This window comes from Suricata suricatta, chromosome 9 (genome assembly GCF_006229205.1).
Source record: "Suricata suricatta isolate VVHF042 chromosome 9, meerkat_22Aug2017_6uvM2_HiC, whole genome shotgun sequence".
NCBI classification, from domain to species: domain Eukaryota; kingdom Metazoa; phylum Chordata; class Mammalia; order Carnivora; family Herpestidae; genus Suricata; species Suricata suricatta.
In genome coordinates, this window is record NC_043708.1 from 14,196,632 (window position 1) to 14,209,899 (window position 13,268).

General features: G+C 38.0%; 1 protein-coding gene across 8 annotated transcripts in view; it reads right to left on the reverse strand.

Annotated features, from left to right (window-relative positions):
• Positions 1-13,268, reverse strand: part of ZC3H14 (zinc finger CCCH-type containing 14) — a 45,721-nt gene that overhangs the window by 32,149 nt on the left and 304 nt on the right. For all 8 annotated transcript variants that reach the window (XM_029951767.1, XM_029951766.1, XM_029951765.1 and 5 more), the window contains exons 2-5: positions 13,061-13,103; positions 3,357-3,471; positions 1,302-1,342; positions 140-335 (exon numbers count right to left, since the gene is read on the reverse strand). In XM_029951767.1, coding sequence (XP_029807627.1) covers positions 140-335; positions 1,302-1,342; positions 3,357-3,471; positions 13,061-13,103 — 395 coding nt within the window. The remainder of the gene's footprint in view (positions 1-139; positions 336-1,301; positions 1,343-3,356; positions 3,472-13,060; positions 13,104-13,268) is intronic.

Consider the following 13,268-nt stretch of genomic DNA (forward strand, 5'->3'; position numbering starts at 1 on the left):
TTAAAAAAAAAAAAAAGCTCACGATCACCTCAGTATTTCCAAAACTTTCTGAAAACAGGAATTTAAAGATATAAAAACCAATGTAAATGTCACATACACATAACCACCTACCCACAGGAGGTCCTCAGAAGGCTCTTACCGAACATTAGTGGTTTTCTGCTCCTGCGAACTAGCAGAAACCCTGGAATCTCTTTTCTCAGGCCTTGTGCTAGGGAGGGCAAGGGGTGGCACTGCAGCTTCATGCCTTCTCTCGTCCCCCCGACAGAAACTGCTCTTGTTCGAAGACACGTTATTATCAAAGATGTTGGTATCAGAAGACTTGAGACTGGATGGATCTGGAAAGAAAAGCACATGGTCCTCTTAAGCTATTATTTGTTACTTTGAACCTTCCCCATCTTCATCACCAATTTAAAAGCAATACGTGTCCTTCCACAACATTTTTAACGGCTGAATGTTATTTCATACATTATTATTTCAAATTTATTTTCAAATTACTTCAATTTGCTATTACTAAACTTCTAAGTAATTTTCCATTATAAAATATTAAAATATCAGGGTACCTGGGTGGCTCAGTCTGTTGAGCCTCCAACCTCAGCTCAGGTCATGATCTCACGGGCTCAATCCCTGCGTTAGGCTCTGCTGACAGCTAGCTCAGAGCCTGGAGCCTGCTTCAGAGTCTGTGTTTCCCTCTCTCTCTCTCTAGCCCTCCCTTGCTCACACTCTCTCTCAAAAATAAATAAAAATACTAAAAAATTAAAAAAATAAAACACTAAAAAATAAATAAAAATAAAATATTAAAATATCCTTCAAACTTAGTCATTACATACATTTACAATTATTTCCTTAGGATAAATTGCATAGTTTCCCTTCCTTTGTTTATTTAAGTTTACTTACTTATTTTTCAGAGAAAGAGACAGATATACTCCTGAGCTGTCACACAGAGCCTGACACAGGGCTCAAACTCACGAACCATGAGACCATGACCAAAGCCAAAATCAAGAGTGGGACATTTAACCAACTAAGCCACCCAAGGTGCCCCTCTTTTCCACTGCTTAAATTATCTCTAAATTATGTTAAATTTATTGCTCTTGAATTCATAATTCATAGGCTTCCTACGAAAATTCAAGTGAACTGTTTCCAAATTTACGGAAAGCAAAATACATGGCTTTAGAAAGAAAATGCTACAGTAAATTCCAAAAACATGTATATAAAACAATACAAAATACCTGGACTGTAGATTTAAATAAAGTACTCAAGAATGATAATTTCCTCTGTCAAACCCAGAATTTTAATGATCTTACCAGTTGTAACAGAGCGAAGTTTATCTAATACACCGTGAAGCCTGAAAGAAAAAAAAAATTATAGCTGCCTTTAATCAAGAAAGATTTAATCTCAACTGTCACTTGAAATTTGATCACATTATAGAATCTATCATCAGATATAATGGTAGTAAATGGTATTTAATAGACAAATAGAACTAAAATTAAAGACTCAATGTAGCTCAGGGTAAAAAAAGATAAAACATCACGAATATGTAATACAGATTATTATAATCATTTAAGCAGTATATAACAATATACATTTAAGCAGGTATAACAATACCTATTTATATGATTTCTGGAACAACTCAATTCTGAGAGGCAAAAACTTAAAAATAATCTTAAAATATATCACTTCATTGTAACTATTATTTACAAAACTAGTGCTGTAAACAAGTATAGACTACAACTTTGCTTATAATATAGCCTGTTTTAGTAGTTATGTAAAAGGCATTTTGCCTTATAATCCTTTCAGCAGGCTTCATAAAAAATACCAGAAATATCTCATTAATAATGTTTCATCCAGAACCCAGTCACATGCTACTGTCCCCTTGGACACAATTATTACAGAATAGTCCATTTCAGGCTGGTGAATAAGCATTTAACTTAAGAAAATAAAGTGCCAAACAGCCACACCATAACTTGTAACAGTACGTGTTAAGGAACTGAATCTATGGCAAGATGAGAAAGTTGAATTAATTTGATTTGAAATTCAAATTCATTTATTACTTTATGTAAGAAGTTTGTCTCAAGCATTCCATCAAGTTAACTAATAAGGATCTACTAGGTCAATCTCCCCTATTGTACTAGTGGGACTCCAACCCCAAGTGATAACCAAGGTTGAACCAAAAGTCAAATCATAAAACATGTATATAAAACAAAATAAATACCTGGACTGTAGATTTTTTTAAAAAGTACTCATGAATGATAATTTCCCTAGTCAAAAGTTCCACGGTCTCCTCCCCCCCCTTTTTTTTTTAATTCTAGGGACTAAGCATAACAAGTGGGTTAGGTCACTGACACTGTGGTAGTAGATGTTCCAAAACATTTGAGGATCAAGTACTGTACTGAATGTTCTTCAAAACTGTGTAATATAAACAGAGAATTCTGTTTGCAATTTTAAGGAAACTTCACAAGACTGATAAAGCATACAGTAGCCCACTGGGGCAAAAACACCTTCAAGATAAACTTTGGCTTAAAGGCAAGAAGTTAACTAGTTTCATATCCCTCTTCAGCACCGATTAAGTTCTTACCATGCAGAGTAAGCAGGCCTCTCTACTTGCTCAACTTTTGCTCCATTATCAACTTGTTCTGTAACTGGTGGTTCCCAGAGTGACGGGAACCAGCCACATCATTACCTCCCCCACCCTCACTCTACCTCAAACATGGTACCAGAACCTGGCCTGTGTTTTTAAATGAATCTTAATGCTTTTTGTCCACGTTATCAACTAAAAGGCCTATGCTGGTTTGAAAAAGGACACTGAAAATTTCATAACATTAATTTATATTTGAACATAAAATTCTTTTTATAATTCCACACTTCAGAAGGTTTCAAACTTTTAAAAACAATTTGAAATTTTGTCCAAAACCTTTGTCCCCTAAAAGTTAACTCATTAGAGAAAGCAATTTAAGAAGTCAACCTAGCCCCCAAAATATATGTAATTGGTTTGGGTTTAGGGAAAGAAATAAGAGATGCAAAGGTTTACGAAAGAAACACAATTAGCTACAGTTAACACAGACTAAGAACTTGCTATGGGCCAGGCACAGGTATAAATACATTACGTGTATTATTTCATTTAATCCTTACAACAGTCTTATGAAAGGGATTTACTAATCCCATTTTACAAATGGAAAAACCAAGGCAAGAGGCAGATCCGGGATTCAACCTCAGCAGTCTGGCTCCAGAGACAGTGCTCCCAGGGCTCACTATCTGCTCCACAGAGTCTGCCTCTCCCGTCAAGAACCTCTTTTCAGACAGAATACCTATTCTGACTTGTGCCGAACTTTGATCTAAGGGGTAAAAATTCAGAAACATACCATACGGTGAATCGAATTGTGTTGTTCCCTAGAAACAGGGACAGGTCCTCTGTCATTTGGTCCTGACTTTTCTTGTTGGCCACCATCACCATAATGTAATCAGGAAGTTCTTCATCTAGTTAAAAGGAAATGTATATAAAAACTTTTTTATGTTTTCCTCAATATTGTCTTCTAAAACATTAGTGTACTTGAAAATATATATAGCTCTAAGAATTAACATCTCAGCTCTACTAGAATTATGTTGGACAAGAAAGTATAGCTTTTATCCCCTCTTCATTACACAGGTATTTCAATTATTAATAAGGATGAGAATTAAGAATAACAAATCCTTATAAAACTAGATATTGTGAATCACAGTATCAAACTTGAGAGTGTATTTGTTTCCTTTTTAACTAATGCTCATCAATTTCTTCAGCAATGCTTCCAAAAAGCAAATAGACAAGAATAATTGAGTTTTTATGTTTTGTGTTTTATTTATACTTCAAAATGATACCCTTTCTCAAGGGAACATCTTCATCCTCAGTAAAGGCAGACTTCTATTATCTCAGGGTAATAAACTTGCAGCAACATCAAATAAACTTAAAACCACCCCAAAACTCTACTGTTTAAAATGTTTAACTTCAACTTAATTGATTTCAACTTCTCTCACTCTTTTATCCTCCTACCCTCCTACACAATGATTATGAAGGTGAGGTCTAGGATCAAAAAGAAAAAAACCACCACAGTAAGCAGATAAGGAAGCAAAAGCAATTTATCAGGAACTCTAATCACATCAAAAAAAGTCCTTCAGATTTAATATCTAAAATATCCCTAGTTTTAGTCATTTCAGAAATACTCAGGCCAAAAACAACAAACAAATAACCCACTCATTTGTTTCAAGGAGAAACATCAAAAACCCAGTTCAAGAAAAGCACAAATATACTCAGAAAGCCCAATCTACAAATGAAAACAGAAATCTAATTTTTTTTTTTTTTACTGCTCTAGTATGAAGATACAACTGACTTACTCACTTTATGTTAACAGACATTTAAATCTCCTGCAATTTTACACTAACAAAAAAGCATGTTGCTAAGAAATTTTAGGAAACTAGATGGCAACCCTGTGTGGACATTACAATTATGAGGAGAGTCAACTGAAAACCCAGTTATGCTATGCACTATGCAAGCTATTCTGTTTTACATCGTGACAGACTTAGAAAAAGTAGTATTTATAAGGTGCACCGAAGAGAAATAGTCATAGTCAAAGTATACTAGCCACTCTGCCTCACCAAACACAGACATCTCAACTACAAAAATCAAATCTCAACAGAGTGAAAACTTTTCCTAATTTCCAGTATAATAATGTGCAGGTAACACTAGCTAAGCAGCTGCTATAGAGGAGAGATTCTCAAATTTCACTTCAGAATCTGCTGGGGAGCTTTAAAAAGTCTGCTTATGCCCAAGCTCCCCCTCAATTAAATTACAATACTGGACAATAGGATCAAGACATCAGTGTCTTTATTTTATTGAAGCATAATTAACATGTTACTTTAGTTTCAGGTGCACAACATACTCATTTGACAATTCTGTAGGTTACTCAATGCTCACCATGCTAAGCACAGTTGCCATCTATCACCATACAATGTTATTACAATGACTAACCTCCCTACATTTTTACTTTTCATCCAATTGACTTTTTTTATAACTAGAAATTCGTACCTGTTAATCCTCTTAATCTAGTTCACTCATTCCTCACCTACCTCCCCTCTGGCAACCACCGATTTGTTCTCTGTATCTAAGACTCTGGGTTGTTTGTTTTTAGTTTTTTATATTTCTTCACTCGAGAGGCTCAAACTCACAACCCTGAGATCAAGAATTGCATGCTTTGGGGCGCCTGGGTGGCTCAGTCAGTTGGGCCTCCGACTTCGGCTCAGGTCAGATCTCATGTTCGTGGGTTCAAGCCCCGCGTCAGGCTCTGTGCTGACAGCTAGCTCACAGCCTGGAGCCTGCTTCCCATTCTGTGTCTCCTTCTCTCTCTGCCCCTCCCCCTCTCATGCTCTGTCTCTTCTGTATCAGAAATAAATAAAACATTAAAAAAAAAAAAAAAAGGAATTGCATGCTTTATGGCCTGAGGCAGCTAGGTGTCCCTGTTTTATTTTTTAGATTCTACATGTAAGATAACTCATAAGGTATCTGTCTCTATGTGACTTTATTTCACTTAGCAGAATACCCTCTAGGTTCATCAACATTGTAAATGGCAAGATCTGACTCTTTTTTATGGCTGAGTAATGTTCCCTTATAAACATATACACATGTGAATATATTTCTACATATCACATCTTCTTTACCCATCATCTATCAATGGGCACTTGGGGTGCTTCCATATCTTAGCTATTGTAAATAATGCTGCAACATAACATAGAAGTGTATGTATCCTTTCATATTAGTGGTTTTGTTTTCTTTGGGTAAATACCCAATAGTGGAATTATTGGATCATATGGTGTTCTATTTTTTTTTTTTTGAGGAACCTCTATACTGTTTTCCATAGTGGCTGCACCAAATTGTATTTCCACCAATAGCGCATGAGGGTTCCTTTTTCTCTGTGTCCTTGCCAAGCTCTTGTCTCTTTTTATTCTATCCATTTTGACAGGTGTAAGGTGATATCTATGATTGATTTACATTTCCCTGATTAGAGATGCTGAGTATCTTTTATTGTGTCTGCTGGGTATCTGCAGGTCTTCTTTGGAAAAATGCTACTCATGTTTATTTTTTCAAGTGTATTTATTTTGACAGAGAGAGGGAGAGGGCAAAAAGGGAAGGAGCAGAGATAAAGGGAGAGAAAGAGAATCCCAAGCAGGCTCCATGCTGTCAGCACACAGCCTGATGCCAGGCTCAAACGCAGAAACGAACCCTTGAACCTTGGAGATCATGAACTGCACCAAAACCAAGAGACACTCAACCAACTGAGCAACCCAGGCGCCTCCCTCTGTCCATTTTTAAAATGGATTTCGTGGGGGAGGGGGGAAAAGAGTAAGGGAGAGGGAGGGAGGCAAATCATGAGAGACTCTTAAATACTGAAAACAAACTGAGGGGGGAGGGGGAAAAGAAAAGGGAAAGGAGGGTGATGGGCATCGAGGGCACTTGTGGGGAAGAGCACTGGATGTTGTATGGAAACCAGCTTGACAATAAACTATAAAAATAAATGAAACACACATTTTGAGAAATGTAAAAAAAAAAAAAATAAAATAATAAAATGGATTTGGTGTTTGAGGCAGGTTTTTCTGGTGTTGAATCAGAAGTTTTTAACATATTTTGCATATGAACCCCTTATCAGATGTATCCTTTTGCAGATACCTTCTCCCATTCAGTAGGCTGCCTTTTTGTGTTGTAGGAGAAATCTGAATATTTAATGAAATTATCCAATATGATGTGAGAAAATACAAGTGAGAAAAAAAGTCATTTATTTTCTTTATAGAGCATCCAAAAGTTCCTACTGTTTTCTGTAAATTGCAGTAAATAAGCCTGATAGCTTATTTATGCAAAGCGTACCTACCTACAATAAACTACCACTGGTAACCCAGGAAAGGTCAACAAAGAAGTTAGGGAACTTGAGCAAGGAATGAATATGTTCATTAGCCTAATTATCATGTATATTCATCAAAACATACCAAGTTGTACATTTTAAATGTGCACAGTTTAATGTATAACCAATTACATCTCAACGAAGTCATTAGAAATTCATATACTGTTTTCTCAGTTTATAAAACAAGAAAAAAATCTAATGAAAAATTAATGTGTTCATAATATTTTTTAAATAATTCTGATTTCTCAAATTCATTTAAAGTTTATAAGCACAGGGGGGAAAAGGGAGAGTTTTGAAGGTTTATGCTCAGGCTTCTACAATGTGAATAAAATCGTCAACTATAGTTAAGACCTTTTTTAATTAAAAAACAAAGAAAACAACATGTGAATGAAAGACTTGAATTGTAACTGACACCCCACTAACATGCTCCATTTTAAACAAACACAACTGAGAAGTTATCACTCTTAACAAAGACTTATTACCCTTCGTATCCCACCCAATACATTAAAAAAAGATATTAAAATACTTATTAAAGGGCTGTTTCTATAACCTTAAAGGTTTCCAGGAGTCTTACTTATACAAAAAAAGAGACTAAAAAGTCACCCTTTTCAGAAGGACAATGACACATAAACAAACAATTTGGTAGTTAATTGTAATCTAAATTAATAATGTATACTTTTATTTCAAAAAGGGTCTAATGGTAACCCTTGTTTTTTTAATTTATTGACCTTTCTGTTAAAAAAAAAAAATTACACTCTCTGCTAGGCCATTGGGAAATAATAAATATTGAGTCTCTGCCTTCAAGAAACTTCCAGTCAAGAAGCAGACACTAACAGGGGCACTTGGGTGGCTCAGTTGGTTGAGCGTCCAACTCATCATGATTCCAGGGTCATGGGATCCAGCCCCATGACAGGCTCCATGCTCTGCATGGATTGCCTCTCCCCACCCCCACCCCCCAAGTCTGTTCCTATCCCTCACTCATACTCTCTAAAAATAAAAATTAAAAAAGCAACAGAAACAAATTAAGAAGCTAAGATGTTAATTACCAGGACACATTTCAGTGGAGTTCTAATTTTTTTTTTTTGACAGACAGAGAGAGAGAGAGAGAGAGAGAGAGAGAGAGAGAGAGAGAGAGAGAGAGAATGAATGAATGAGAATGTGCACAGGGAAAAGCAAGTGGGGGAGTGGCAGACAGAGAGGGAGACAATCTGAAGCAGGCTCCAGGCTCTGTCTGAGCTGTCAGCACAGAGCCTGATGCAGGGCTCAAACTCATGGACTGCAAGATCACAACCTGAGCCAAAGCTGGACACTTAACCAACTGAGCCACCCAGGGGCCCCTGATTTCAGTGGAGTTCCAGAGGAGCATACAGGAATGACTCTGCCTCCAGTTTGTTAGCATTAAGGAGACAGAAGACCTGAGTTCTCCGTTCTTAAGTCTGATACTGACCAGCTCTATTTAGCCCTCCCAAGATTCTATTTATTTTTTTTTAATAGTATATATACTTTTTAACATCTATTCATTCCTGAGAGACAGAAGAGAGACAGAGCGCAAGTGCGGGAGGAGAAGGGACAGTGAGACACAGAATCCAAAGCAGGGTCAAGCTCTGAGCTGTCTGCACAGAACCTGATGTGGGGCTAGAATTCCCTGACCATGAGATCATGACCTGAGCTGAAGTTGGATGGACACTTAACCGACTGAGCCACCCAGGCGCCCTTCCATTTCTTTGTAAAAGGAGTCATACTAACTGCCATTCCCACTTCGTACTATTTTCAAGAAATAGAACTCTATGAAAATATTCTGAAAATCAAAAAATATATGCTCTTACTATAATTACATTTCATACTGGACATTAAACTTATAAACCAGGTTTTTAGTAGGCTCAAAATCCTTGGTTTGAGATTTTTGCTAATAGGAGTCATCAATAAGACTGAATTCAGGCTCAATGAACACATGTTTGTGCTTTCATGGGCTAGAATTAAGAAAGTTCACACTATAGGTTTTCTTTTTGAACCAAAACAAGTTCCTGACACCTATCTGGTGTATCCAATAAGTGCTGAGCAAATAAAAGAAAAAATTAATCCTGGTTCAGCTTCCTCTTTACTTCTGAGCCTCAATTCCTCTTATCTGTTAAAGATTTCTAACTTTGACAACAAATAATTCACAAAATGTACCCAGCATGTATTAAATTAGCAATTCCCAAACTTTTGGATCTCGGGTCTCTTTTACATTCTTAAAAAATTTTTTTAAATGTTTATTTTTGAGAGAGAGAGTATACATGCAAAAGTGGAGGAGGGGGAGAGAGACAGACAGACACACAGACTCTGAAGCAGGCTCTAGGCTCTAGGCTCTGAACAGGGCTCGAACTCATGAACTGTGACTGTGAGATGGTGACATTAGCCGAAGCTAGATGCTCAACCGACTGAGCCACCCAGACGTCCCCAAAATTATTGATGACCCCAAAGAACTTTTATTTGAATTATCTATTGATAATTACGAGAACTAAAAATTTAAAAAATTAATTCATTTAAAATAATACACCTACCACATGCCAATAAACCCATTTATATAACATAAGTGAATTTTTTTAAAGAAAACCCTGCATTTTCCAAAACAGAAATGCAAAAGGTTGTATTTTTATAAATCTTAATATACGAATTTTAAAAAGACAACTGAACCCTAGTTTCTGCTTCTGCATGTAAATGTTATGTTGTTCTAATTGAAGAACATGATGATAATCTGGCCTCACAAACACATAATAAGAAAACAGTATAGCTGACCCTTGAACAGGGCCTTGAACTGCTGGGGCCCAATTATACCTGGACTGTTTGTGCTACAGTAATCAAAACTGTATTTTCTCCTCATATTATAACTTTCCTAGTTTTTCCTTTCTATAGTTTATTGCAAAAATACAGTAATATATATAACACACAAAATATGTTAATGGACTGTTTATGTTACCAGTAAGACTGCTATTCAAGAGTAGGCTATTAGCTAAATTGGGGGGGGGGGCAGGGAGCGTGTCAAAAGTTGTACCTGTATTTTCCACTGTGTGTGGGGGGGGGGGTATCCAGCAACACTAACCCCCCAGCTGTTCAATGCTTAACTGTATTTTAAAAGCCTTTTCAGATAATGTGGCTACTCCTCTGATACTATACCAAAACTCAACAAATGGTACCTTCTTCAAGGTTAGCAGAAATATGGAAACTAAAACTCTATCAATGTCCTTTTTATATTTGTTACATGAAAATCCCTTGATCCATCTTCCACTTTTTTTTTTAACATTTGTTTATTTTTGAGAGAGACAGAGACAGAGAATCCAAAACAAGCTGCGAGCTGTCAGAGAAGAGCCCTGGAAACGAGGCTCAAACTCCTGAACCGTGAGAGATCATGACTTGAGTCAAAGTCAGATGCCCAACTGACTGAGCCACCCAAATGCCCCCATTCTCCACATTTATCATATCTTTTTCCCCTGTATAATTCTGTAACATCATGCAGTGGTCATTTGAAAAAATACTGGCTTGGGGAGCCTGGGTGGCTCAGTCAGTTAAGTGTCCAACTTCACCTCAGGTCATGATCTCACGGTTCATGAGTTCGAGCCCCACATCGGGCTCTGTGCTGACGGTTCAGAGCCTGGAGCCTGCTTAGGATTCTGTGTCTCCCTCTCTCTGCCCCTCCCCCGCTCACACTCACACTCTCTCTCAAAAATAAACAAACATTAAAAAGATTTACTTATTTATTTTAATGCTCATTTATTTTCTAGAGACAGAGTACAAGTAGGGGAGGGTCAGAGAAAGAGGGAAACACAGAATCCGTAACAGGCTGCAGGCTCTGAGCTGTCAGCACAGAGCCCGATGCGAGGCTCGAATCCACAAACTGCAGTGTCATGACCTGAGCTGAAGTCGAATGCTTAACCAGCTGAGCTACCCAGGCACCCCAAAAATAGTTAGAAAAAGAAACAATACTGGCTTACTGAGCTATAGCAATCACTTGACATGGTGATACATTCCATTATGAAATATAAAAGAATCATTTGTTAATATCATCAGAAATTCTTTTGTCTTAAATGTTTGAGAATGAGTACTGACACAAGCAGGGGAGAGGCAGGGAGACAGAGAGGGAGAGAGAGACAGAAACAGAGAGAGAGAGAGAAATATGAATTCCAAGCAGGAAGAGAGCCTCCTAGGTACTCCACAAATTCTTTTAGGTATTAGAAACCTTCCAAGCTCATGAAGGGAAACACAAATTTTTCAGAATTCTAATTCTCATTTGAAAGGTCAACTTTTGTCACTGGCGACAAAGTATACCAATTTTTTTCCTTTGCTCCCTTCTAAGAAAATGTCTGCCAAATACCCAAGTGTATACATCTAGCTTGTCAGAATATAAGCTTCTGCCTCTTCATTTCGGCTCAGGTCATCATCTCACTGTGCAGGGAGCACCTGCTTAGGATACTCTCTCCCTTCTCTGCTTTTCCCTCGACTCCTGTATGCAATGTGCTCTCTCTCAAAAATAAACATTAAAAAAAAAAAAAAAAAGGATGTTCCATAAAAAAGGTGGCTGGTTTAGTCCTCAACCCAATCACACAAATCCTTTCCATTCAGACAATCCATCCTGCTTGAACATACAGCACAAGTACTTTATGAGTAATTCCTGTTTCCCACACATTAAGAAGATATAGTCAAGGGCCAAGGTTTATAAAAGATTTTTATTGCTTCCCAAATTATACACACACACACACACACACACACACACACATAAGTAAGCTTCACACCCAGCACAGAGCCCAATGTGGGGCTCAAACCTGTGACTCTGCGATCAAGGCCTGAGCAGAGATCATGAGTAGGGCACTTAAAACAACTGAGCAATCCAGGCATCTCCCCCTTTAATTTTATACTCTTAAATGAAACTGGCTTTAAAAAAAAAAAATTCCAAGTAGAAGGGTGTGAATATGACTGGTCATAAGAAGTTTGGTGCGAGGGGCGCCTGGGTGGCTCAGTTGGTTAAGCGTCAGACTCTGGCTCAGGTCATGATCTCATGATCTCACAATCCGTGGGTTTGAGCCCCACATCCAGCTCTGTAATGACAACTCAGAGCTTGGAGCCTGCTTTGGATTCTGTCTGTCTGTCTGTCTGTCTCTCTCTCTCTCTCTCTCCCCTTCCGCCACTCTCTATCAAGATAAAATAATGACCTTAAAAAAAAAAAAAGGTTTGGTGCGCGATCCTAATTCAGGCTAAGGTACCAGCAGTTTAACTGACCACAGCTTTTGACCAATCCAAATGTGAGCACGGTGAAAATGTAAATACCCTGTCAGTTTTACTGTGAAAAGTTCTGACTACACAGAGACCTTTAAGAACCACTGCTGCAAATGGTAGCTATTGCTTTTACAGGAGGCGCCAGCTTTGGAGGCCAAGAGGCCTAGGTCTCAATCCACAAAGCACTGCTCAAGTAAGCACTCCAAACCTGTTTCCTTGCTTGTACAAGGAGGGTTATTCCCACTTACCTCAGTGTTCTCCCGGGTATAACCCTGACCTAAGGTGTAGACAACGGTTACACACACCGCCTGACCCAGAGGAAACAGATTATTAATTGTAAAAGAATAAAAAAAAAAAACAAACGTATTACTGTCTGCGGTAAGAGAAAAAGGGACAGGAAAAAAGGAAGAGAGATCTGAAAATAAAATAAAACTCACTGAACCAAGACATGCAAAATTCAGAAAACATTCATATGCAAAATAATGGCTCTGAAAGAAAATCAAAAGGAAAGGGAGGAAAAGAGGAAAAACAAAGTAGGAATCAGAGAAACACTATGGAAAATAAAACAGCCTCGAGAGAGGAAGCAAATATGGAAACCAACTTGACAATAAACTATAAATAAAAAGAGAGAGAGAAAGGAAGTTAAACAATTTTAAAAACACCATGGGACGTTCTGGGGAAAATACATATATATATTAAAAAAAAAACCCAAGGTTGCATATAGAGCCTTTAAGAAAAAACAATAGATAAAGGTAACCAGGGAGTACCGGATTTGAACGCAAAACGGGATCTCTCCAAAGTCAAAAGTACGGTGAGGGGGGGAAAAATGCATTTACTAAAATTCAGTTAGCAACAAACTCTAAATTCTACTAGGCCAACAACAAAAAACTTACCGACATAAGCTCCTAATTCTTGCAATTTCCCCTTAATGGCACTCTGAGGGAGGGGGGGAAAAAAGACAAGCGTGCGGGTGAGAAAGGAGGAAAACCAGCGGGCTCCGAAACGCAGAGGCCACTTGGCGGCTGCGCGCACCTCCCGCCCCTCTGCGCCCAGGTGGGGGTGGGGAGGCGCCCGGGCCCCCTCCCCCGTCCCCGCGGCCGA